The sequence below is a fragment of the Myotis brandtii genome, unplaced genomic scaffold, assembly GCF_000412655.1.
Source record: "Myotis brandtii unplaced genomic scaffold, ASM41265v1 scaffold186, whole genome shotgun sequence".
Classification (NCBI taxonomy): Eukaryota; Metazoa; Chordata; class Mammalia; order Chiroptera; family Vespertilionidae; genus Myotis; species Myotis brandtii.
Window position 1 is genome coordinate 748863 of NW_005356905.1, and position 27160 is coordinate 776022.

The window sequence follows — 27160 nt, forward strand, 5'->3', positions numbered from 1 at the left end:
TTCATTGTTTTTTTCGGGGGGAGGTTGTACTTTTATGCCTTATTTTTTAGCAAAATAAATATTTTAAGTGTGTGCACATTTTAATCATAAAATTGTCTATACCAAATTAAACCCAGGTTCCATCCTTTAGCTTGTTCACATAAAAATTGTTTTTGGTTTTACCACTGTAAATAATAAATGTAAATTTGTTAGCTGTATCTCCATAATCATATACTAAGATTAATTCTCAAGTTAAGCACACTATAGTTAGGAGGTGTGATAAATTTAGAGAAGCAGCTTTTTAAAATATATGTTAAAAAACACACAAATTAGTACTCATTGTTTAATGTGCACCTTGTTTCCATTTTAAGAATGTTATATAAACATTATGTATAAAGTAACAATGAAAAAGTTGTGAAGTCTCTTGAAAAAAAAATTGCCATAATGTTGTCTAGTGTTATCCATAGGTACATAGAGCTCATCTTATATGGCAAAGTTTACACAGACTTTTTTTTTTATAACATCTGCTTTTAATGCTATTCTAATATAATTTATTCCATTTTGTCCTTCCTTCACACAGTCTACCTTTTTTATGATTTATAAAATGTCTCTACTAATCTACCTCCCAAGTTTGTCAAAATTTCTATGTAAATATATATATTTCTAGGTGAAATTCTACAAGGACAAAGTGGCATTTATTAAAATACAAGTAGAGTCATTGATAGTTTTTTGTTTAGAGGCAGTAATGTTTTGAAGTCATTTGGAGATTAAAGTTTAATCCAGTTTAGAATACATATATTCTTACTAACTAGGTAACCAAATAGCATTTTAAAACTGTGTTTCCAGTATGGCACTGTGACTATTTTGGCTTGATGTGTTTTGTTTGGTTGGTTGGTTTTCTTTTTTTGACATGGTGTTTTATATTAAATTTAATTAGCTTTATATGTCTGCCTAACATCATGTGTTTTCTGATGTTTGGGAGTTTGTTATTGGGAATCTCCTTTTATGCAGTATTTTTGTTCTTAAAAATTATTCTATATGCCCCTCAAGGGCATTATGCTAAGTGAAATAAGTCAGAGTAAGACAAATACTGTGATCAACATGTGGAATCTTAAACAAAACAAAACAAAACAAAAAACACTCAAAGTTCATAGATACAGAGAACAGATTGGTGGTGCTAAAAGGCTAGCTTCAGATAGCCTTGAGAAGAGATTATGCCATTTGAATAAATTAATATCCTGAAAAAAAGAAATAAGGAGACACAGGAGATATGGTAGAAACCCTGGCAAGAGTCAGGATTTGGTGGTGCTAAAAGGCAGAGGTAGGGGTGGGAAAAATGGGTGAACTCTTTTTTATTTTAGTTTAAATAAATTGAATAAAAAATGTTTAAATACATACTTATAAATTACATTTTTACATGACTACATACTGCCTCTTTCCTTTTAAAGACCAGCTAAAATTGTTTCCTCTATAAAGTAATTTACATACATCCAGTCAAAATTAATCTTTTATAGCACTGAGCTACTGTACCAATTTATATTTCTTCTCTAATAGTATTAATACATGAATACTTTATTATAGTTATTGTATGCATATCTTACTACCATATTAGACTATGAATTACTTAAATTTGGATCTATTTTTGTATTCCTTATAGGATCTCACCACCTCAAACATGTATTATGCAAGTATGAGCTAAACAAATTTTTTAAAGATCTACTGGATGAATATTTTAGATGCTTCAGAACAGTTTTTTTAAAATATTCTGAATGGAAGGTCTATGTAATTATTTTTTAATTCAGATTTTTATGTTTAACTTTACTATAACAAATCTGTTTATTTCCTTTAGTCTATATTCAGTTTTTTCTTTACAATTCCAAGGAAACTGACATAGAGGAAATCATTGCAAAATCTGGCAAAACTCGGAAGATAAAGGCAGAATCTTGTTGTTTATAGAATGGTGTTTTAGTTGTTGTCCCTCATGGAGAAAGCTGACCTGACCAGAGAGCACCAATTACACTGGAAAATAGCTTCTAACTGTCCTGGCTGGTGAGAAAAGCTTTCACTGAAAAAAGCGAAAGTACTTGATGAATAGGCACCATCTCTCCTGGCTATGCTTTACTGAATGTGGTCCAAAGTAGTGTATGATCCTGATGAAAAGTAATCAGCTAAGCAGAACGTTAGTAGAGCTTGAAACTTCAGAAATATGTGTTTCTTCAAAAAATATTTGTTGAGCATCAACTATGTACCAGATTAGGTGCTACATATGGAATAGTGACCTAGATCAGAAGAGAAGACTCTGTCCTGAGGCAGTATAATTTAACAAGTAGAAGAGACAAGCAAATACATAAAAAGCATATTTGGTGCCACTTCTTATAAATTCTGGTAAGGGTTTTGAAGGTAAAGTACAGGATGCTATCACAGTAAAGATTGGATGGGTAAGAGGAAGACAGCGACATACTTTATATTAAAAGCAATTAAAAGGATGTGGGATCAGTAAAACGTTGTCTGGCATTTCAGAAGGCCCTATGAAATACAGTGTCTTGATTATCACCCTTAATTACTCCTTCCTCATTTCCCACATCCATTTAAATGCCATTTCCTGCTAACACATATCCCTTAACTATTTCTCAAAACTGAGTCTCCCTCTCTACCCTTTATTGCCATTGCTCTGGGTAAGGCTTCATTGCTTGTTGCTTGTACTACCCCAATAGCCACTAGGTATGATTCCCACCTCCAATCTTATCCCACTCAAATCCATGCTCACATAGTTCCTGCAGTGATCTCTCCAAAGTATAAATCTGATCATGCTATTCCCCATTATCCCTTTAGTGATCCCAATCATATCAAAACTTCTAGTCCAAATTTCTGAAGATAGCAGAATCTCTGAGTGCTACAGACCTCTCTTCCAGGTTTTTATCTTGCCACATTCTGATTCATTCTTTCCGCATTATACTGTTATACCTTCTTACCTTCCTATTCTTGCTGTTGCTTTTCCCCTTAAAATATGCTGTATACACACACACACACACACACACACACCTCAAATCTTTTGTGACCAGTGCAGGCATCATTTTTGCAAAAATCTTTCACTGATCCATTTCATCCTCAGAATGAGCCCCTGTCCTTCTCTGTGCATATATCCATTAATAATTTTACTTATTACATACTTGTATGATTATCTGAGACCAGGAACTATTCACTTTTGTATCTCTAGTGCCTAGTCACTGTAGGTATTCAATAAATATCTTTAGGTGAATAAATAAATGTTTGCCTTAAATTGGTCTCTATGTTATGTAATTATTAAGTGTAAATTTGTTAACATTTAATATATTTTAATATACATTCCCCATCACAAACAAAAACAATTTAGATTCACTGACTTGAGCAGGTATTTGGTCTTAGTGATGTGCCTGTAATGAGACCTTTATGTGTTTGCTACCTAGTGAGAACAGTGCCATCTATTGGCTGTTATCCAAATTGTATCCACTATTCAGGATGGAGCATAAATCACTAATCATTTTTAGGTAAGTTCACCTATGAAAAATTTTCTCATGAATTTGGACAAGAATAAAACTAACCACCACATGTATGGAAAAATTAAGTAATTTAGTCAGGTATCTCAGCAAAAGAGAATGGTATTGTGTCCTGACATAGAAACAGACAATGTGTACCATCAACATATTGGAAATATTTTCTCTAAGAGTATAAGTATGTTTAGGGCTCTTTTCCCATTTTTAAAATTCCTTTTAAGTGTTGTATTAATTTGTAATTCCACTAGTGAAGTATGAAAAATTTACATCATTGGCTAGCATCAGCTATCACAATTTTCTAATTTGCATATTTTAATAATAGTGACAGAGAATTCTACCAGAGAAATGTAAGGAGTTTGACTAGCTGTCTTTTTACTGTAGGAGTTCTGTTCTTTTGTTCTCTTATCTTTTAGGAATTAGTGAGTTTCTTATCAACTTTTAGGAAGTATTTGTAAATGAAACTGTAAACTCTTGGTTACATTTGTTGCTAATAATTTTACTGTCGCAGTGTTGCCATTTTATTTTGGTTCTCTGTTGCTGGATAGTTTTTATATGAAATTGAATATTTTATACAGTCAAACTTGTCAATCTTTTTCCCTTATGGTTTCTTCTGTTGCTTCTAAGCCTAAAATGTCAACCCTACTCCATGTGAATTCTGTCTGATTCTGTTATTTGAATCAAATTAAATTTCAAATTTTATAGTTAAAAATGATTGCATATCAGCATTTCATACGTTTTTAACTTAAAGTTTTTAAAGTATATTCCTTTTCTTATTGGAATATTTTGTTTCCCATGGCCTCGTGAATAAATAAAATCCAAAATATACTCAAAAACCAATCTTGAATAAAATTGCACTTTTTAAGTCTGTGACAAATCAGCTGCTATTTTGGTAGAATGATCAATTCTTTAAGAAAATGAAGTGCAGGTTAGTCAAGTGGTAAAGAGTTGCAGTTATATTACTCAACTTACTATGATAGTGCATTATATATTTGCCCTTTTATAACAGGTATTTTTTAAAGTGTGTAAAGCAGTACATCTGATTATAGGATTTTTATTAGTATGGCAATTTTCTTGAATAAAAATAGGGCTTAATTTACCTCATTTTTTAAGTTAGCAAGGAGGGGAAAGGTCAGGAGAAGACTAGTAATAGAGAGGGATCTGCTTATTTTAGAATGAAAGCCCAGGAAATATTGTATTCATTATTTATATGTATTTTGGGGGGCTCTACATTAGAATTCTATAAGAAAAATGGTAACATAGGTTACAAATCAAGGCCCTGCCAATACTTTTTAACGATGACTAACAATACCCATGGCTTTCCTGAAGCAGAGACCTTTAATTATGATTAATTGTGAAGTGGTTTTGTGATTAAACAACCAGTATTTTACTATCTACATCATTTTCACTTATTACTTAAGTCAGTTATTGATTACAGGTTTTCTGAGGCAAAAGGCTAGTACATTTACTCATTATAAAATTCACCTCTTAGCAAAACATGTCTCTAACCTCCTGGTAGTAGCAAGAATGGGTGTCAAATGTCAAACTATAGGCAATACTTAAATAGTTCTTGAAGTTTTTAGAGCAGATGAAAATTTACTTAAATGTGTAATGTAAACATACTTTATCATGAACTGTTAAAAGTGTAATAGTTTTTAAGATTTTTAATTTAGTTTTTAATTTATATTTAAAGAATTTTCTTTTTGTCATAATATCCATTTTCCCTGGCCCAGCTAATGGAATCCTACTTAGAAAACGAAGGTAGAATTAAGGATAGAGAAGAAAATAAAAGTTGTTACCATTTTGCTATCTATTTTCTAGTTCTTTCTACATTATGCATTTTATGTTCTATTTTACATATCTGGACAATTTTACATATATAGTTTTGTAGTGTTCTAGAAATATCATTTTAGCATTTCCTCATATTATTTAATATCATTCATGGATAAGGAAACTAAAGTCCTTAGAGAATAGATAGTCAAGACTAGAATACAGGTGCTCTGGTACCCAATCAACCTTTTGCCCTTTGCCTTTTGCTTTCACTTATATACACCTGCTGGGCACATGTGAAATGTACCCTGATTACAAATATTCCATCTAGAAAGTGCCTTACTAAATAGTTCAAATCAAATAAATTATTTTCTATAACACATTTATGGAAACAAAATAAATAAAATATTCATTTGACCTTTTGTGGATTTATCTACATCAGCGGTTCTCAACTTGTGGGTCGCGACCCCTTTGGGGGTCGAACGACCCTTTCACAGGGGTCGCCTAAGACCATCGGAAAACACATATAATTACATATTGTTTTTGTGATTAATCACTATGCTTTAATTATGTTCAATTTATAACAATGAAAATACATCCTGCATATCAGATATTTACATTACGATTCATAACAGTAGCAAAATTACAGTTATGAAGTAGCAACGAAAATAATTTTATGGTTGGGGGTCACCACAAGATGAGGAACTGTATTAAAGGGTCGTGGCATTAGGAAGGTTGAGAACCACTGATCTATATCATTGCCCATTTTGAAAACAATGTTTCAAACACCTGGATACGTAATGGATTTTTTGTGGAAAAAACATGTTTTTAAAATCTTTCTAGTATTGTCCTTTAGAGGGGGAAACACTTCAAAAAAGTAATTTTGGAAGATCTTTTAGAGGCAAAGTAAAGTAGCTTTATTCAAAGATAGAAATTATAACTTGAAATAAAACAGAAAAGTTTTTGCCAAGACATTTAAAAACTTGTGTGAAGTCCATAAAGCAAAGAGAAATAGGTAGACTGCATTCCAGATAATTGGTCCTGCGGAGATCACCGTTCCCTACCCTGCAGTCTTGAGATGATTCAAAGGTAGAAAGACAAAGTCAGAAAGCAGAAAGAAAAGCAGTCACAGGGAATAAGTTTCTTAGAAATAGCTGTTGTAATGCTACAAAGGATTTTAAAATAGGAAGTATTATTTTAAACTGACTTCTAAGAGGATCAGGAAAGAGATTTATGTAATAGTTTAAAATAATGTCCTGTAGCCCTGGTCAGTGGACTCAGTTGGAGCGTCTTGTCTGTACACCGAAAGACTGAGGGTTTGATTCCCAGTCACAGCACATACCTTAGATTGTGGGTTCATTCCCTATCAGGGTGCTTACAAGAGGCAATCAGTTGATGTTACTCTCTCACATCGCTGTTTCTTCTCTCTCTCTCTCTCTCTCTCTCTCTCTCTCTCTCTCCCGCCCCTTTCTGTCTCTCTAAAAACCATAAACATATCCTCAGGTGAGGATAAAAAATAAATAAAGTCTTGTAGAGCATTGTAAAGTGTTAATATTTATGGACTAAAAGATATGCTGATACTTAAAATTGTGGTAGCAAAAGTAGCTGGCTATAAAAATGTTTTAAAAAGAAGATATTAAAACAGAGTTTAGGACTATATGAATATTTATCCTTATATGTCACCACACACTCTTTCATTATAGAAAAAAATTAAGAAGCAAATTATTTGTGTTTGACCTTTCATAATGTAAACAACTATATTATTGAGTCTAATTTTACTTTAACCTCAATGCCATGTCAAGAAGTATTGGTAAACATAACTTGTTTTACATGGAATTATTTTAGAACTTTTGAGAGGTCTTTCATACAAATAACTGATGCATGTAAAAAGCCCTTATTTCCTGCTTTTGTGGGAGAATCTCTTGGTTTAGCTGTCAAAAAAAAGTTCTTCATTTCTGACAGGGATAGGTTAAGAAAATATTTCTACTTAATGGCACAAATGTGTAGCCATCACAGATAAATGATGGCTTGGGTTTGCTGTTTCTTCTATTTTCTGCTTGTTTTATGCTTCTAAACTTGTATTAAAATAGCCAAACATCTCTGGTCTCCATGCCTACCTTGGCTCCACTGAGGGGAGAGAATATCTATCTAGGTTTCATATGAAGCTACTTCCTTTGCAAATCTAAGCCTTCTTCCTAAGTTCTGTTACAAGGTATTTTAAGTAGTGAGGTTCCAGAGGTGGGGCTAGAAATGAAGGAAACTAATGGAGGGAGAGGGCCTCATTTAGGAAAAAGTAAAGAGGTAGTCTGTAGCATTGGCACAAAGATTTTGAGTGCTGTATGAGCAAAATAGCCCATATTGTACCCATCCAACTAGGTGGGGCTGGGCAAAGGTGGTGGCATTTCAGCACTTCTGAAACTAAGGATGACTGGTGAAAAGGAAATTCCAAGAAGAGGCTTCTTCAGGACGTGGTTGCTGAAATGTTACATATGAGTACAGACATGGTTGACAAATAAGGATAGAAGAATAAGCTTGGGATATTGTTGATAGTATTGAAAATTAAAGTGATAAGTTTGTGCTTAACCCTAGAAGCAGTGGAGAGTCACCAAGGTATTTTTTAAGCAGCAACTTAATTAGAACTTTGATTTTTTGTAACTTCACTTCTCAGAACTTTGATTTTTGAAAATAGCTTTAGCAGCTATGTATAGGATGAAAAAAAAAGGGTAAAGGAGTCTAGATTGGGAATTAGCCTTTTCTATAAAGAGCCATCTAAATATTTTAGGCTTTATGGACCATACAGTCTCTACCACCACTATTCAACCCTGCGGCCATAGACAATTTGTAAACGAAGAAGCATGGCTGTGTGTCTGTGTAGTATATGGATAGCATCACTTAATAGGGTCATGAATATGGGTTTCTTAAACAGAACTAAAGGATGCTGTAACCCTAGGTTTAGATTCACCTCTTTAACTTTCCCAACTATAAAAGACATGTATAAAATGGCATCTTTCTCTGGTTTATAATAAAGTAGCTATTATATAACTTTCTCTAAACACCTTAAGCTCTTTAGAAATAATGTTTGATAATAGGGAGGTGAAGGCCTGGGGAGTAGGGTGGAGGAGGTCAATGGGGGGAAAGAGGGAACATCTATAATACTTTCAACAATAAAGATAAATTTTTTAAAAACTGTAAAAGAAATTTGCTATTGAGAATGGAATATGTGTTATAGGTTTAATTCTCTCTCTTTTTTTTGTGGTCTTTATTTAGACCAACTTGGTGCTAAGTTCTAGAGGCAAGATAAATCTACTTTTGAGCTACTTGTAATATTTCTAGCTTAGACCTTGATCCTAAGAGATAGAATTATAGTAACTGTTAAAATGAAATGTAGCCAGAAATATGATAAGCTGTTGATATGTGTTTCTGTCAAAATGAGATTGCATTTTACTTTAAAGGAAATGGCACAGTCCCTATACTGTGAATATGTTTAATATTTTTAAAGTTATTCATCTGAAGAAGCATGATTAAAGTGAGCTTTTAAGATGGCACTCATAACCTTTAAGATCATTAGTGGTCGCATCCAAAAGACTAAAGAAAATTTAGTTTTACCTTTGTACTTTCTTTTCTGGCAATAAAAAATGATTAGACTTTTCTCTTTTTTTTTCCTCAATGAAAGGTAATAAACAAAATGTATCTCAGTCTGTGAAGCAGTATAGTGTGTTAAGAATAGAGATTTTTGTCACCTGAATTAAAATTCAAGCTCTGCCACCTTATCATTTTTGTGATTTTAGGTAATTTATTCTTCATCTAAAAGATAGCATTAAGAATGCCTTGCCAGGATTGTTATGAGAATTTTGTTAAATGAGATGTATGTAAAGTGCTTAGCATGGTGTCTGGAACATTAAAGCATACAATGAATAATAGCTATTATATTTTTTTAAAAGAATGTGTTATTTTTTTCAGGTAGCTTATGCTCTTTCTTGAGAATGTTTGTAATGTTGGCTAGGAAAGATATGGCACATAGAAGTTATCACATATTTGGAGCTCATATGATCACGGTAAGAACTGCCATTCTGTAATCAAATAGGTTGGCTAAAAAACATTAATTATATGCAGGTTTCATAGTTCATTAATACTTCTTGTTATAATTTCCCCAATACCATTATTATTCTCTCAGATATCCAGCTATAATACTTATGAAGATTGTAAAATTTGTATGGAAGTTTATTTCAAATATATACTTACTGAGCATTGACTGTTTTCTAGACACTATTCCAGGTGCTAATGAAACAATGTTGTAAGACAGTTGTTGCCTTCAAGAAGCTGATAGTCTTTGAAGGAATTATAGACAACAAAATGAGTATTTACACGGAAGATGTACTGATCCATGTAAGCCCAGGGCAGAGAATTGTAACCATCATGAAAGGAGGTTTATGATGAAACTGATGAGGTTTTCCAGAGGTGATGCATCTGGAGCTGAGCTTTGAAAGAACATAGATAAGTCAGGAAAAGGGCATAAAAGATGTCCAGACACAGGAAACTTATAGGTTTATCTAGAACTTATAGGTAATGCATTTTTATTAACATGCATTAGAAAAGTGCTATGTGACTTTGGGCAAGTGATTTTACCTTCCGAGGATGTTGTACTATTAAAAGAAATCACAGACTTTCTATTCCAGTGAAGATGGATTAACAGAGATCAGATTTACTCTCCCACCTGAAACAACTAAAAAAACTGGACAAATTATTTGGAAAAACATCTTTCAAGACAGTGGACATCAAGCATGAAAGGCGGTGTTTCCTAAGAGATTAGAAAAAAAATTAGGAGAGCCTTTTAATTGTTCCAGCTTAAGGCCTAGATAAAGTTTCCAGGTCATGCCACAGGTCGGGAGAACCCAGGCAGAGCCTGCTGGTCTCTTTGAGTTGAGAACATGGAGCTGTGAAACCAGGGAGGCCAAAGCCTCTAGAGTGCACAGGACAGGGAGGAGAGTAGTGAGCTGCAGGAGATCTGCAGAGGGTCCCCTTCTTGTGTTCAGCAGACTACTCATCAGTGTGTCACGGGAGGAACCGCCCAAGGTTTGGAAAAGAGCCACCTGAAGCAATGTGAGGGATCATGCCTGTCACTCACACAGAGTTGGAAATAGTGCCTGTTCCCAACATATATCATGGTGCTTCCAATCAAGTACTAAAAAATGTCATATCTCACAATAATGGGGGGAAATTAACTACAAACTTACACTGTTCTGATCCTGCCTAACAAATTAGGAACGGAAAGGATAAACTGCTTCCAAATGATTTAACTGTGCTCCAGAACAAAGACCAAGACTATTTATGTAAATACAAAAATATATAGCACACAACAAAATAAAATTCATGATGTGTGACATCCTGTCAGAAATTACTATGCATCTAAAAACCCAAGAAAATACCACATATGATAAAAAAGTCAATCAGTTGAAACAGACCCAGAAATGACACAGTAATAGGATCAGTAGACAAGGACATTGATGGACTTATTATAACTGTATTGCTTATGGTCAGAGAGCTCCTAGAAAAACTGAACATATTAAGTAGAAATATGAAAACTATTAAAAAACTAATTTCTGGACATGAAAACTGCATGCCTGAGATGAAAAATACCCTGTATGAGATTATTAGAGATGCTACATTACAGACAGAGAAAGACAAATGCCAGATAATTTCACTTATATGTAGAATCTTAAAAAATATATATATATAAACGAACAAGTAGGACAAACCAGACTCATAGATACAGAGAACATTTTGAAGGTTGCCAGATGGGAGAGTGGTTGGGGGAAAAATCTGAAGGGATTTAGAAGTACAAATTGGTAGTTACAGAATAATCATGGGAATGTAAAGTACAGCATAGGGAATATAGTCAATAATATTATAATAACTATACATGGTGTCAAATGAGCACTAGATTTATCAGGGTGATCACTTTGTAAGTTATATAAATGTCTAATCATGGGGTTGTACACCTGAAACTAACACAGTATTGTATGTCAACTATAATTTAAAAATTAAAAAATATATATTTTTTTAAATTGACAAAAGATTTGAACACTCATTTCACCAAGGAAGATATATGGGTAAATAGGCACATGAAAGGATGTTCAACACCATTAATCGTTAGGGGAAGATAGATTAAAGCCACAGTGAGGTAGCTATTAGAATTTTGAAATTAGAAAGACTGACTATATTAAGTCATGACTAGGATGTGGCGTAACTAGAACTCTTATACAATGCTGGTGGTAATGAAAAACCACTTTGGAAACAGTTTGGTAATTTCTTTTAAAGTTAAACATAATATTTACCATATGACTCAACCATTCCAATCCTAGCTATTATGGTACCTTGTATATAAAAGGTGATTCATACCCAGGAGATATGAAAGCACATTATTTATACTGAGAGTTTCACCTGAATGTTTATAGTATTTTTTTATAATAGCCAAAAAACTGGAAATAATTTGAGTGTTTGTCAACAGGTGAATGCATAGCCATTATAGTGTATCATTATAATGGAATACTACCCAACAATAAAAAGGAATGAATACTGATATACATACAACATGGATCAATTTCAAAATAATTATACTGAGTTTAAAAGCCAGACACAAAAGAGTACATATCATATGCTTCCATCATATGAAATATTAGGAAATGCCAAGTAATGTATAATGATAGAAAGCAGATCAGTGTTTACCTGAAAACTGGAAGTGGAGTGGAGGCATAGAAGGACATGGGAGAAATAAAGAGGGGCATGCGGAGAATTGTAGAGTAACAGATATGCTCATTATCTTAGCAGTAGTCATGCTTCATGGTGGTATGAGTGTGTCAAACTGTATAATTGTGTGCAATTTATTGTTGTTCCATTATACCTCAATAAAGCTCCTTGAAAAAAATGTAAGATAGAAATTATACACATGTTTGGCATACTGTAGACCTTTAGGAAACAGTAATTTCTTTATCATTTTTATCTCTCTTATTATACCATCAGATCCTTGAAACCAGAAACTATGTCTGTTTATCTTTTTATCCTCAACTTGTAGCATGGTACCTTGTACATAAGAGGTGGTTCATAAAATTTTTGAACAAATGAAAGTAATGAATTTTGAACAACTGAATGTAAAGAGAAGACTGAGGGGCCTCCATAGTACTCTAACACCATTTGTCTACAAGATCTGAAATAGTTAATCTATATATTCTCTTCAAATAGGAGGTACTAATAACCCAATTCCTATAAGTAGGGTAAAGGTCAGTGTGAATGTGTACTTTTAAATTTTGTTTTTATGGTAGTACATTTGCTGTCTTAACCATTTTTAAGTGAATGGTTCAGTGGTATCAAATAAATGCACACTGGCAACCATCACCATCCCATCCATCCCCATAACTCTTTTCATCTTGACATTATATAAGTAGAATGATACAATATTTGTCTGTTCATGACTCAATGTCCTCAAGGTTCATCCATGTTGTAGAATATTATAGAATTTCCTTTATTTATAAGGCTGAATAATATTCCATTGTATGTATACATGTACCACATTTTGCTTATTCATTCATCCATCGATGGGTACTTGGGTTGCATTCATGTTTTAGCTATTGTGAATAATGCTGTTATGAACATGGGTCTACAAATGTATCTCTAAGACCCTGCTTTTAGTTCCTCTGGGTGTGTACCTGATGTGGAATTGCTATATTCTATGACAATTTTATTTTTTAAATTTTTTGCGGAACTGCCATGCTATTTTCCACAACGACTATACCACTTTAATTCCCACCAACATTGCACAAAGGGTCCAGTTTCTCTACATCCTCGCCAACACTTGTGCTGTGCGCAAGCTGCTCCAGGAACAGTGTATAACTGCCTGCCACATGGTGGGGGGAAGGGAAGCTGCTATTGTGCTAATAGCTGAAATTGACCAAAATTAACCACAAGTTACTGTCTAATTCTTCCCTTGGTAGTTGCAAACCTTCAACAAAATCCCAGAGTTCAAAATAGTTCCATCAGATAGATTCTGCTAGTGCAATTATTGTGTAGGTGGGGAGACAGGTTCCCGGTACTTCCTACTCCACCATCTTCCCAGAATTGGTTATTATAATAGCCAAAAATCATATAGTCCAATACTAATTTTGATTTTATAAAATGTTGCTAATCTAATTTTGTTTCCAAGTTTGAGTTCTCTCTTAGCTCAACTGTAGTCTTTCTTTCAGACTTTCTACTTCTCTGACCTTAACAACCTGAAAACTGTCGTTGACAGCTGGAATGACTATATCTTCATTAACTTCCAGAATCTCCATAGTGGTGGTCAGGAGTTCAGGGAGCCTAATATATAATGGAAGTGAGAAGGGTGAACAAATAGTTTAATAGTTTAGTGTGTAAACTGGTTTGCATAAGCAGAGTTTTCTCTTTTTTAATAAATAGTCATGACTAAAAGGATTGTGCTTGTCTTGAATGTTAGCTTTGGCAGTATTTTGAGAATCTAGACATGCAGTCTATAAGGAACTCGGGGAATTGGACTCAATAAAAGTAAATATAAAGTCAAAGGAGCCCTAGCTGGTTTGGCTCAGTGGCTAGAGCGTCAGACTGGGGACTGAAGGGTCCCGAGTTGGATTCCCAGTCAAGGGCACGTACCTGGGTTGCGGGCTCGATCCGCAGTAGGGGACGTGCAGGAGGCAGCCAATCAATGATTCTTTCTCATCATTGATGTTTCCATCTCTCCTTCTCTCTTATTCTCTGAAATCAATAAAAATATATTTAAAAAAATAAAAAATCAAAGGAAAAAGTCTAAACATTGAGGATGGTCACCTCCACAAGCCATTAGGAAACTGACTTATCTTTTGGTTTCATCTTAGAAGCTTTTGTTTTGTCTTAAGAAAGTGGATACTCTTGTCTAAAACTAGGTCTTACAAATGCTTGCTACCAAAGGGAGGGAAGGGAGAGGGTAGTTCTGGAGAATCATGGCAATAGAAAGACTACCAATCCCCTCACCCCCACAAATGGACCCCTATTTAGAAAATTTAAACCCTGTATTTTCTTATTTCTGGTTATGGTCATTTCTGCATAAATAAGACCCTTTATAACATTTTTTTGTAAACCTTTATGATAAGAATTTCTAGCAGAAGTATACTTTTCTTTAAATGAATTTAAATCATAGTACAGTATATATACTAATATATATTTTTGGTATTATACCATAACACAATAATGTTTTAACACTAATAAACCCTTTAAAAACTTACAGTAAAAATTCAGACTGTTCCTACTGTTCTGTTATTGTCAATGCTAAAACTTATTTTTTTAAGGGAACAATATTTACATTCTCTATAATTCAATCTTGTTGATAGTTATCTAATTATGCACTACTAAGGTAAGGAATATTTTAAAATATTTTTTCTCCATAAGTTTACAATATAGTTGTGACATTGTTATTAAATATGTCCTCATTGTGTAATCCTTATATTGAAAATTGCTGTATTCCATGCATTTGTATTTGGTATTATTATCTATATATATAAAAACCTAAGTGACCAAACAACCAAATAACCAGTCGACCAGTCACTATGATGCGCACTGACCACCAGGGGGCAGACACTCAACACAGGAGCTGCCCCCTGCTGGTCAGTGCGCTCCCACAGCAGGAGCACTGCTCAGCTGACCTACGGGTGCCAGATGCAGGGCTCATAGCTGGTGAGTGCCTCTCCCGATCAGGACTGACTAGGCGCAAGCCCGAGACAGGAGCAGCGTTGCCGGGATGAGTGGGAACGGCAGGCAGGAGTGGCAGGCAGCATTGGACTGCTGGTTTCAGCCCAGTCCCCGCAGGCCGAGGGACCCCACCGGTGCATGAATTCGTGCACCAGGCCTCTAGTTTATTGAATAATGTTTAATTTCTGGTTCTGAATAACATTAGTACCACTTGCCAACTTAAGATGGAATTCATGCTAATCCCTGGGGTCTAATATACTCTAAAATAGCTAAAGCATTAGAAATGTTGGCACTCAAGCCCCAAAGTTATTTTTACTCTAAGCCTACTTAATATGATGAGTCCAGGAGGGTTTCAGCCAGGAGACCTGTTATGATGCTTTTCTTCTTCTGGATCAAGCTCAAGGCCCTTGGAAAAGATTTGAGGGGCAGATAGCTGCGAAAAAGCCTGCCACCAAAATTCCATATTCATTCAAATTATTCACTAGTAAAAGAAAGATACTTGCAGATGGACAAAAAGTGAGAGACTATTCACAGCCGAATTCCCTATCCAGGAAAAATGAGTGAGAAATGAATCAAAATTTTTAAGAGTAAAAGTATTTATAAGATATAAATTACTTTTAAAAATCTGGTGAATTAACAATATAGTTTATCCCCATAGTTGGAGTTGATCCCTATATTTTACAAAAATAATTTAGCGAGTTGCATCTGTATAGGAGAATGTATTTAGAATGGAATTATATTTCATTTACTGGTACAAATGTATTATTTTGGACAGATTTTTCTTTTGAACAGAATCAAAAAAACTTTCCTTATGCTTTTATATCTATGAAATTGCTTGCTTTGACTTCATGAATATTCTCTAGTGATTTAATTAGAAGGATCCTGAGATTTGGAGTCAGAGGCTCTTGATTTCAGTCTGTCATTTACTAGTAGAGACAAGTTACTGAACTGCTCTTACTCCCCGAGTTTCTTTATCTTGGAAATATGAACCCTATATTATAGGTAGTAAAAGGAATTAATGAAAATATAAATATGTCTTAACAGGTGATTTATCATAAACATCAACCATCAAGAATCTTTCCTTAGGAATGGTAATCACTATATTTTCAAGACAGTTGTTATAAATGGGAGAGGGAGGGAGCTGCTATGCAGGGGGATTTTGTGGGGTAGGAGACTTTAATAATACTGTTAATATTTTATTAGATGTGGACACTCATTTTGTATATTTTTCTATGTCTTCAATATTTTTAATTGTTAAAAAAAGTCTTTCCTTATGAAATACACAAAATTTTCCCATGAAATATATTAACCAACAAAGTGTCTATCATTTTTCTGTCAAAGGACAGTGCTGAATAGGACACTCTGAAATGTATGCTTCATAATTCTTAGCTTGCTTGGGACCTGCTTGTAAGAACATCATTTCCTTGTTGCCATTCTAGTTGTGTTATGTTGCACAAAGTATTAAATTTCAGTTGTGTGTTTTAAGTAGATGCAGAGATCACAAACTGTCTTGGGATTGAACCTGTCTCTTAGAAGTAGTGCTTGTTCCACACAGTATTGGTCTCCATGGTGACTTAAGGTCTCATGAAAAATCAAGGAATGTTGTCACCCCTGACTTGCATCTCTGCATGACAACACTGAGTTTGTGCTGAGTATCAGCTGTGCCCTTCGGCTGGAGCATGTGCTCCAGAGTTCTCCATACTCCACTGACGCTGATGTCAGATGCCATCATGTTTATATTACCTGTTTGTCTCCTATGGGCAATTTAGTTGATAACTGTTAGAAAAATTATATTCAGTGGATGTCACAGTCTTCTATTGATATGTTGCTGTTATATTTTAATTTGATGTCACGTATTTTCAATACTTTATAAAGCACAATTACTTACACTTTACCTACAAATGTATGGCATAAAGTACTCTTTTTGTTTGTCAACTCTTCCTCTCATACACAAACATGTTACCAATTAAATATTTCTCAAATCTAGTTCTTCCTGTCCAACCTTACTGCTACTGCTCCACCTCAGGCCCTCATAGTCTCTCGCCTGGAATTTAATTGCTCCCTAACGGTGCTCCTTGCCTCCAGTCACATTCCTTTCAGTTCATCCGGAAGTGTATTGCTAGAATGATGTATCAAAATACAGATCTCATCTCATCAACCTGTTGTCTCAAATTCTAAGTTTCTCCATCTTCTTTGGCACAGGTCAGCAAACATGTCCATAAAGGTCCAGATGGTAAATATTTTCAGCTCTGCCAGCAAAAGTTTCTTGCCACAAGTAATTGACTCTGCTGTTGTTGAATTGAGCACAAAAGCAACCATAGACAACATATAAACAAGTAGGCATGGCTGTGTTCCAATAAAACTTATTTATAAAACCAGCCCCTGGTGTAGGGTTAACACCCCTGTTCTGTGATATAAAAAGCTCTCCTTGTCTTCCCTCCCATCACATTTACCATTTTCCCATCCTGTTTCCTACAGTTTATTCAAAAGCACCATTCTAATTCTTAAACTCTTCTGAGCACAACGTATTTCTATACCCAGTTCTTTTCATTTAGCTGTTTTTTCACAAATAGCAAAATATTCTAATATATTTTATAAAATGTTAATTCTCAAATGATGGTCTCATATATAAACATGAGGTTGTTTAGCCACCTGCAGACATCTTTATAAATGTATTTTAAAGTTCTAAGTATTAAAAACAGTTTTTAACAGGTCCTTCATACAATCTATGAGTTTGAATACTATCAATACATTTTTAAAATTTCTCAGAATAAGGTCACTGGAAGGAAAGTACTTTCATTTCAGCCTTATCAACTATTTGAATTAAGGTTTATTGAGAGGACAATTTTAGGATAGTCAGTAAGAATTGAAAGCATGAACTCATGTTGTGTCCTATCTTCATCACAATTGCTCCTTTCCAATACAAATAAAAAAACAGAAAATATTTCGTTTTAGGATGTTTCTTGACTGAAGTATTGCACTTCAAGTTACTATTTAAATTCTAGTAGGTCACACTTCACATGTTTCCATATGTAAGAAATAGCACCTCTTGAAAATATGTTGTTAAGTATGTGGGTTTGCCTCATTATTAAGTTTCAGTTATTTAGGCTATTGCTGATTGGTACAGTGTTGGGTAGTAAACAAAACCTTTTCCAGTAAAAAAAAAATAGAAAAACTTAATTCTTGCATCATATTAATGAAAAATATGATTTGATTACTAAGGTGAGAAAGCAGAGTGGTAGGGCTGCTGTGATGGAATGTTGTTAAAATGTGGATGGATGTTAATACTGATTATTATAAAGTTCTCTATATTTTCTGATAGTCACATAACAATGCATTAATTTAAAGCTCCATCTATTAAAACTGACCTGTAAATGTCTTTTATGGTTGATTTTTAGCCACCAGCTGAACAGGCCAAAGCCAGACTACAGTTGGTTCTTGAAGCTGCTGGTAAGTATTGATAATTAATTTTAAATGAAAACCCTTGAAATAAATCCTAGCATGCTTACAGGTGGGTCAAAGAGAAAAACACCTATTTTCATTTATCCTCACAAATTTATGAGCTCTAGATTGTATGTATGACTGTATTTTACCTTAAATATTTATTGTTGCAGTATAATACTAAAAGGTCATTCTTCACCTTTTTATTTATAAAACTAGAGGCCCAGTGCACATGAAATTCGTGCCCGGGGTGGGGAGGGGGTGTGTGTCCCTCAGCCCAGCCTGCACCCTCTCCAATCTGGGACATCCCTCTTAAAATCCAGAACTGCTGGTTCCCAACCGCTCGCCTGCCTGCCTGATTGCCCCTAACCGCTTCTGCCTGCCAGCCTGATCACCCCCTCACCTCTCCCCTGCCAGCCTGATCGACGCCTAACTGCTCCCCTGCCAGCCCGATTGCCCCTAACTTCCCTCCCCTGCCAGCCTGGTCACTCCTAACTGTCCTCCCCAGCCGGCCCGGTCGCTCCCAACTGCCCTCCCTTTCAGGCCTGGTCCCCCCCAACTGCTCTCCCCTGCTTGCCTGACCCCCCACAACTGCCCTCTCCTGCCAGCCATCTTTGACCACATGGGGGTGGCCATCTTGTGTGTTGGAGTGATGGTCAATTTGCATATTACCTCTTTATTATATAGGATTGTTTTTGTTTTAATTTGATTAATTTATTGATCTTTGTCTTTTATGGATGGTACTTTTGGTGGAATGTTTAAGAATTTTTTTGGCTAACCTTACATCATGAAGATTTTCTCCTACATTTTCTCCTACAAGTTTTATATTTTTACATTTTAGATTTAAGATTATGATCTATTTTAATTTAACTTTTGTATAAGATGTGAGTTTTAGATTGAAGTTTTCATTGAGCCAAAGGAAACAAGGTAAATGAAATTTTATAATTACATTGTACTAATTTATTAGTTTGTTCTGGATACCACCTAATCTTAAAATACTATGTGTTTTATTTATTAACTAGAGGCCATAATTTTCTATTATAAAATAAGAATTCTGTTTTACTGTCAAAAGTAATTTCAGACTACCAAATGACAGTAGTTATATATTTGTATGCCTTGATTGAGAAAATATATATGTACTTATGATTTAAGGTTGGCTTGCATTTACTTCTTGCATTCTGACCCAAAATATTCACGGTCTAAAGTTTGGAACACCAGTATAAATGATATGCTAGCTTCATAAATCACTAATAGAAGTTACTTACCATACAGGGATAAAAATTGGTAAGTATTTTGACTATGAGTCTCTTTAGCCCTCTATATTACTTTAAAAGTCACTTATATTTTATACTAGAGGCCTGATGCACGAAAATTTGTGCACTGGGGGTTGGGGGGTTTCCTCGCCCGGCCTGCACCCTCTCACAGTCAGGGAGTCCTCAGGGGATGTCCTACTGATGGCTTAGGCCTGCTCCCCAGGGGGAACAGCCTAAGCTACAGTCTGGCCTCCCTCTGAGAGAGGCGACCTTGCCAGCCGATCAGGGGACGGCACCGCCCCCATCACTCCACCGCTGCCGCCGCCTGGCCTCCCTCTGTGGGAGGCGACCAGACGGGATCACCCGCCATTTCCGCCTGGCCTCCCTTTGCGGGAGGCGACCGGATGAGCTGATCAGGGGATGGTGCTGGCCCCCCCATCACCCCTCCGCTGCCGCTGGTCGAACCCTCCTCCCCATCGCCGTTCCCTCCCTCTGCCCGTTGATACGCATCTTGGCTGGCCTTGGCACTGCCTGCTCGCTGGCCCCGCCCCCCGCTGACTGGTCTTTCCGCTGTTCAGTCGATTTGCATATTACACTTTTATTATATAGGATATTAACCTAATTCATTTTATCTTTAGTTATGTAGAAAACAAGATACATTAAAATGTTTCTTGTTATAGTGTTTTAAACTATAGGCTAAAGCTAGTTAATGTGATTTCTATCATTTACATAATATACACTCATTCTTTAGTGGCATTTTGTTTTGAAAAATATGTTTTAGTTCATAAATTGAGTGTAAAAAAACTCTTGCTTTAAAGGAAAATATTTATGATGCTTAGTTCAGAAAATACTTTTTCATCAATACAACTATAAAGAATTTCATTTCATAGTTTTATACAGTTTTCTTTGATGTCTTGATCTTTTAATATGATTTTGAAGCATATTATAATACAAATCTGACAGTCCAAACCTCACAGTGTATAACTTATTTATATCAGTCTCAGCTGTCACTCCTCGTTATTTAAAATTTAACATTGTAAATTCTATTAAGGATAAAAAGCTAGGTTCTGTGTATTTGAGAAACTTTCAAAATATTATGACAGTTTTCAAATTTAAAGACATATATTGGTCTGGATAAGGAAAGGACAGACTTTAGTGAGATGTAACATTATTTATTAATTTCTTCTTATTGAAAATATGTTTTCTCCAGCTTTTCCCTCTTATCAATAACACTGTGATGTACATCTTGTTACAAATTGTGTTTTCCTTTTTTTATTGTTTTCTTGGGAATGGTTCTATAGAAATGAGTTTATGAGGTTAGAGGGTATTAATCTTTAAAGCCGCTTTTTATACATTTTTGCTAAATTTTTTTCCAAAAAATCTGTGCTACTTTTCATTGCCACTGTTAATCAACCATTTTTACCAGACTTTGCTTTTTTATTCCAGTTACATGAATATATGCTTCGTTGTATGACTTGCTGTATGTATTATACCCATTTGAAAAATATCTAGTACTGCCTTTAATGAGAACCCTTGGCCTGGAGAGAGGAAGCAGGTGGATGGATAGGGGAGTAGCATATAAGCAAATATAGGTCTTATTGTCAAAGTTCCAGGTCTCCTTTCAGTGATGAATTCCAGGTGTCCTTTGTATTATTAAAAGTAAACAAATGAAATAAAAAGAGGGGAATAAAAGAACTTGAGCTCAGTCTGGTGAGGCTTGCAGTTAAAGTCTCCTCTAGGCCTAAGATTGAGGTAGGTGGGTAGGAAGGTCTGCCAAATCATGCCCGTTGTGTCACATTGGAGTTTAGTTGAGTTTCCACAGAAAACATTTTCAACTTTGGGGCCTTAAAATCAGGTACAGGGAAAGACAAGGCTGTATGCTGGATTCTTGAGACAGGGTTTATTTCAACCTTATAATTACTACTAGTGGCCTGGTGCACGGATTCATGCACATTGAAAGAAAATTAATTAGAAGAAATATTTTAATATCGCTATTTGCCCTTTCTGTATAATAGAAGTGTCAACCAAATTCATGATTGACAATGACAGATCAAAACACACGCATGCAATTGGTGCCAGTGAGAGCTTTTTATGTATTGCGCATGCGTGAGTCAACGTTTATTTTTAAACAAGAGGCCAATGCACAAAATTCGTGAATGGGGAATGGTGTCCCTCAGCCCGGCCTGAGCCCTCTCGCAATTCAGGACCCCTCAGGGGATGTTCGACTGCTGGTTTAGGCCTGATCAGCAGTCAGACTTCCCTCTTGCAATCCGGGACCCCTTGCTCCTAACCGAACCACCACCTGCTCACTCCTTACTGCCCACCTGCTCACTCCTAACCGCCCGCCTGCTCACTCCTTACAGCTTGGCTCGCCGCGGAGGTGGAAGAGGCTCCCACCACTGCCGCTGTGCTCGCCAGCTGTGAGCCCGGCTTCTGGCTGAGCAGCACTCCTGCTGTGGGAGCGCACTGACGACCAGGGGGCAGCTCCTGCATTGAGCGTCAGCCCCCTGGTTGTTAGTGTGCGTCATAGCGACCAGTTGTTCTGGTCGTTCTGCCAGAAGGGTCGCTGGGCTTTTATAGATATAGATTGCCAGTGACCGGCCCATCAGTCACTTAGCCTTTTATATGTATTGATAATGTGGCTGATAGGATTTATATATAGAAACTTGCTGATTATACGTAGTCTTTTCCTCTAACTTGGGGCCCAGAAGAAAGTTTTATATATAACCATTGCATTGTTATTGATTTATTAGTGAATGTTAATATTACTAATTTGAAATTAAAATACATTTTGAACATTTGGCAATGATTATTAGCGGTATGATTTTAAAAGAGCAAAGTAACATTAAGCAAAATGTAATTGTAGGATGTCATGCATATTGTACCAAACATGAATTTGAAATCAGATTTTATTGTATTTATAATTATATTTTATATGCACTACACTGTTACATTTTTATATTTTGCTATGCTAAGTCTTCAGATTTAGATAGACTCTTTTTTCAGGTTCATTGCCAAGTTGCAATGGAAACTCAATTTTGTATCTCTTGTTTAACAGTTAAGGTTCTATCTAAGGTTGCTTTTTAAATCTTCAAGTGGCAATAAGATACAGAAGGATGCAAATTGTATAAATTTTTAAAACTGAATCTAAATTGTAACTTTAGTTCATGATTTATTCTATAATACTGAGTAAATCCAATTGCAAACTGTTTCTGCCTTGAGTTTTTTCCTTTTTAAAAATACTTTTAAGATTCAAAACCTTGACATTTTTTTCAATCATTCACCTAGAATTAATGACTCTTATTTTGAATATTTTTATATTTATGCCTTTATTACCTTTCCCACTGCCATCTCCTTAGTCTAGACACCAACCATTTCACCCAAAGGCTAATTAATCATTACCCCCTAATTGGTGTCTTGCTTTAGTTCTTCTGCAGAGAGATGGCAGTGAATAGCAGAAGGGTCCTAGTTCTGCTTCCTACTCATCCTATGACCTTGAGCAATTTCATTAGCCCAAACAGGATTTTTTAAATGGAGTATGACAGATTTTTATATTTTCTGGTTTACTATAGTTCTCTATAATTTACTGAGGTGAAATTTATATAATATAAAATGAATCATAATTGTTCAAATTGAACAATTACATATGTATTTTTATGGATGTATTTAAAGTGGCATTAAATACATTCAGAATGTTTTATAATAACCACCACCTCTATCTAGTTCTAAAAGATTTGCATCACTCCAAAGTACAACCTCTTTCTATTATGCAGCTTTCTCTTCACTTCCCTTACCTCCAGTCCTGGCAACCACCAGTTGGCCCTCTTTCTCTATGAACTTACCTATTCTGGAATTTTATGTAAATGAAATCATACAATGTGTGACCATGTTTGTTTGGCTTCTTTCACTTAACATGATGTTTTGGGGTACAGCCATGTTATAGCATGTGTCAGTATTTTATTTCTGTTGTCATTGTATGTATATACACCATTTGTTTATTCATTTATATATTGATGGAAATTTGGATCATTTCTACCTTTTGGCTATTGTGAACAGTGTTTCTCTGAACATTCATATACACATACATATATACTAGGGGCCCGGTGCACGAAATTTGTGCATGGGGGTGGGGGTCCCTCAGCCTGACCTGCACCCTCTCCAATCTGGGAGCCCTCAGGGGATGTCCTACTGACGGTTTAGGCCCGCTCCCCGTGGTTCTCTGCTCTCTGTGGACCTGCCTGCTTGATGCCACTGCAGGTCCTGGTGTCTGCTCTCTGTGGGGGCCCTGCGGGGGACTGCTTGCCCCTCGCTGCCATGGCCACGGGCAAGCAGGGCCCGGCTGTCTGCTCACTCACTGCAGGGGACTGCTTGCCCCTTGCTGCCACAGCCAGGGGCAAGCAGGGCCCTGCTATGTGCTCGCTTGCTGTGGGGGACTGCTTGCTCGCTGCGGGGGACGTTCCCGCCCCGCTCCCAGCCGCTTGTGCGTGCACTGGCTCGGAGTGCCTGGGTCCCGGGGATGTTCCTGCCCCACCTCTGGCTGCTCGGCTCCTGCGCATGTAGGCCCAGAGTGGCCGGGGGCGTTCCGGGACCCCGGCCACTCTAGGCCTACGCGCGGGCCTACAGGCTCAGAGTGTCCTGGGTCCTGAGGATGCCCATCCCCTGGACCTAGGCTGCTTGGCGCCTGTGTATGCAAATTAACCTGCCATCTTTGTTGGGTTAATTTGCATACTCCTGATTGGCTGTGGGACATCGCGAAGGTACAGTCAATTTGCATCTTTCTCTTTTAGTTATTGTAGGTGCACTTTTTTTTTAGTACCTGTTTGTAATTTGGGGGGTGTATACCTAGGAGTATAATTGTGGGGTCATTTGGTAACTCTGTTTAGCTTTTTGAGAAACCACCAAATAGTGGCTGAACCACATTACTTTCTCACCAGCAATATATTAGTACAGCCCCCTAATGTGTCCACTTGACCATGTCTCACATTTCGGTTACCTGTTTGAAAGTATTTAGGATTAGGGACTTCTCTATTCCATACTATTCTCATCTTTAAGGGGGAAGATAATAACTACCTTATAGGGTTGTGATGAAGATAAATATTATATATGAAGTGCCTAGTTCAGAGCCTGGCAAATGATAGCCACCAGAAAATGTTTATTTCACATTGCTTTTTTTGAATACCACTGCCAGATGATGCTTTCTCAGCCACCATTTGGTCATACTACTGCTTTGCTCAAAATTATTCATTGGCTCTCAGTTGCTTACAAAATCAATTTTATACTTCTATGCTTGAGGTTCCAAGGTTCTGTATGGTGGATCCACACAGTTTACTGTATTTATTGCTTAGAATTCATTTCTGTACTTTTTCTCAGGATTTTATCCCTTCTAGAAATGTCTTCCTTCTTACTCTTCCCCTCTTTAAACACTCAGGACACATTCAAATAAATTTCCATATGATTTTTCTGAGCATTTCAGCACATGATCTTTCTCTCTTCCTTTGAATTCTTCTTGTCCTTGTCTGTAAACACTATGTTGATATTTACTCACATACTGCTGATATTATTTGTTTCATGAGTGCTGGACATATTTTCCCAATAGAATGATAAACTTCTGAAGGCCATATCTAAAACTTTTAAATCTTTCCCAGCAGTTCTAACAGCTCCTGTAGTGAGGGGTACTATACTAAATAGAATTCCAGCTATTAATATTTGGTGAATAAGTATTGTGGAGAAACAAATTATCTGGATAATTGAAAATTTAACCTTTGAATCCTAGTGTGCTCATTTTAACCACTGTTTGATGGAATTTAAAATAAACATACGAAAAAATTTTCTGGCTTCAAATGTAAAAGATCTATGACAATAATATGGCTTTTTAATCTTAAATTTTAAGTTAGTGTATATGACAGAAAACATAATAAAACATGATTATTACACAGGAAGGAGAAGAAATAATACGTTTACTTAAAGACTTGTCTCCATCACTTTTGCTGTCACTGTTGTTTGACTTTTTAGCACCTTTCCAAACATTTTGGTTTTCCACAAAAACACAATATTATCTTATGCCAAGTATGTTCATGGGTTAGAAGAACAATTTAGAGGAGAGATTTTTCTGAAACATGTATATGTTTTATTAGCATGAAAAAAAAATGACAGTTTTCACAAGATATAATTGCCTCTAAATTGTCCTTAATATTTTACTTTAAATAAAATTACTGACACATGTAACCTTTATAATTATGGCACTAATGTTGTAATAAAAATATAAAATTTTTAGTGCATGTATGGTAAATCACCTTTATCATAAAACCTTTTTAATATTTCCTTTTCTGAATTATATCTATAGCTCTTTGTATTGTGCTTTATAGTTTTCAAAGCACTTCCATAAATCTTTTATCATTCAGCTCACATCACTACATTGAGAGCTAATTAGTTTCATTTTACAAATATCCTGAAAGCATAAATGATTTGTAAAAGATCACATACCTAATAAGTGACAAAACCAGGACTCATATCCAATGATTTCTGATTTGAGCTATTTCTCTTAATAAGTTAAATCTCTGATTTATGATAGGCAGAAAGAAGAGTGATAGAAAATATCACCAAATGCCTATCTGGTTTTGTTAGGTGTAATGCTAAAATTATCTTAAAATAAAATAATTTCTATCTTTACACAAACCTTTGGTTCTGAAATGAGTTTTTTCTAATTGATAATAGAAAAGGATTAAAGTTTCAGTCAAAATGTTCTTTCCCCCAGCTATTAGAGTGCTCATAATAGTTCAATTTCTGATAACTTAAAAAAATTTTTAGGGTAAAAAAAATGCAAAAAAAAAAAATTTTAAGGTAATGTTTTATGCCTGCCAATGTTTTTGTCATAAACCTAAGGTCATGCATTTCAGAGTCCCTTGCTGGGTTAGAAGCTGGTTAAGTATCCTATCTAATAAAAGGCAAAAAGGGTAATTGACTGTACCTTCACTACGCTTCCCATTGGCTAATCAGGGCGATATGCAAATTAACTGCCAACTAAGATGACGGCTGGCAGCCACGCAGCTGAAGCGAGCAGGAGGCTTGCTTGCTCCAGTGATGGAGGAAGCCAAGGTTCCCCGCCTGCCGTGGCCCGGCTTTGCGCTCCGAAAGCAACAAAGTTTCAATTATAGAAGCTAAACAAAACCCAGATACCTGCTTTCAGCAGGCCATGGCCTCAGAGCTGGGAGCGAGCAGGAGCCGGCTCTGAGCTCTAGTGACGGCAACAAAGTTTCAATTATAGACGGTAAACAAACCCCAGAATAAAAAGAAAAAAAAAAGGAGAGTCTGGGAGCTTCAGTCACCGGCCAGCCTGAAAACGGCCCTCAGCCCCTCACCCAGACTGGCCAGGCACCCCAGTGGGGACCCCCACCCTAAAGGGGGTGTGGCCAGCCTGAAAACAGCCATCAGCCCCTCATCCAGGCTGGCCAGGCACCC

At 36.0% G+C, this 27160-nt stretch overlaps 1 protein-coding gene across 1 annotated transcript in view; it reads left to right on the forward strand.

Annotated features, from left to right (window-relative positions):
- The window catches only part of RSRC1 (arginine/serine-rich coiled-coil 1), a 335473-nt gene that overhangs the window by 177347 nt on the left and 130966 nt on the right, over window positions 1-27160 (forward strand). The window contains exon 6 of the mRNA XM_005864118.2: window positions 18407-18458. Within this exon, the coding sequence (XP_005864180.1) occupies window positions 18407-18458 (52 nt within the window). The remainder of the gene's footprint in view (window positions 1-18406; window positions 18459-27160) is intronic.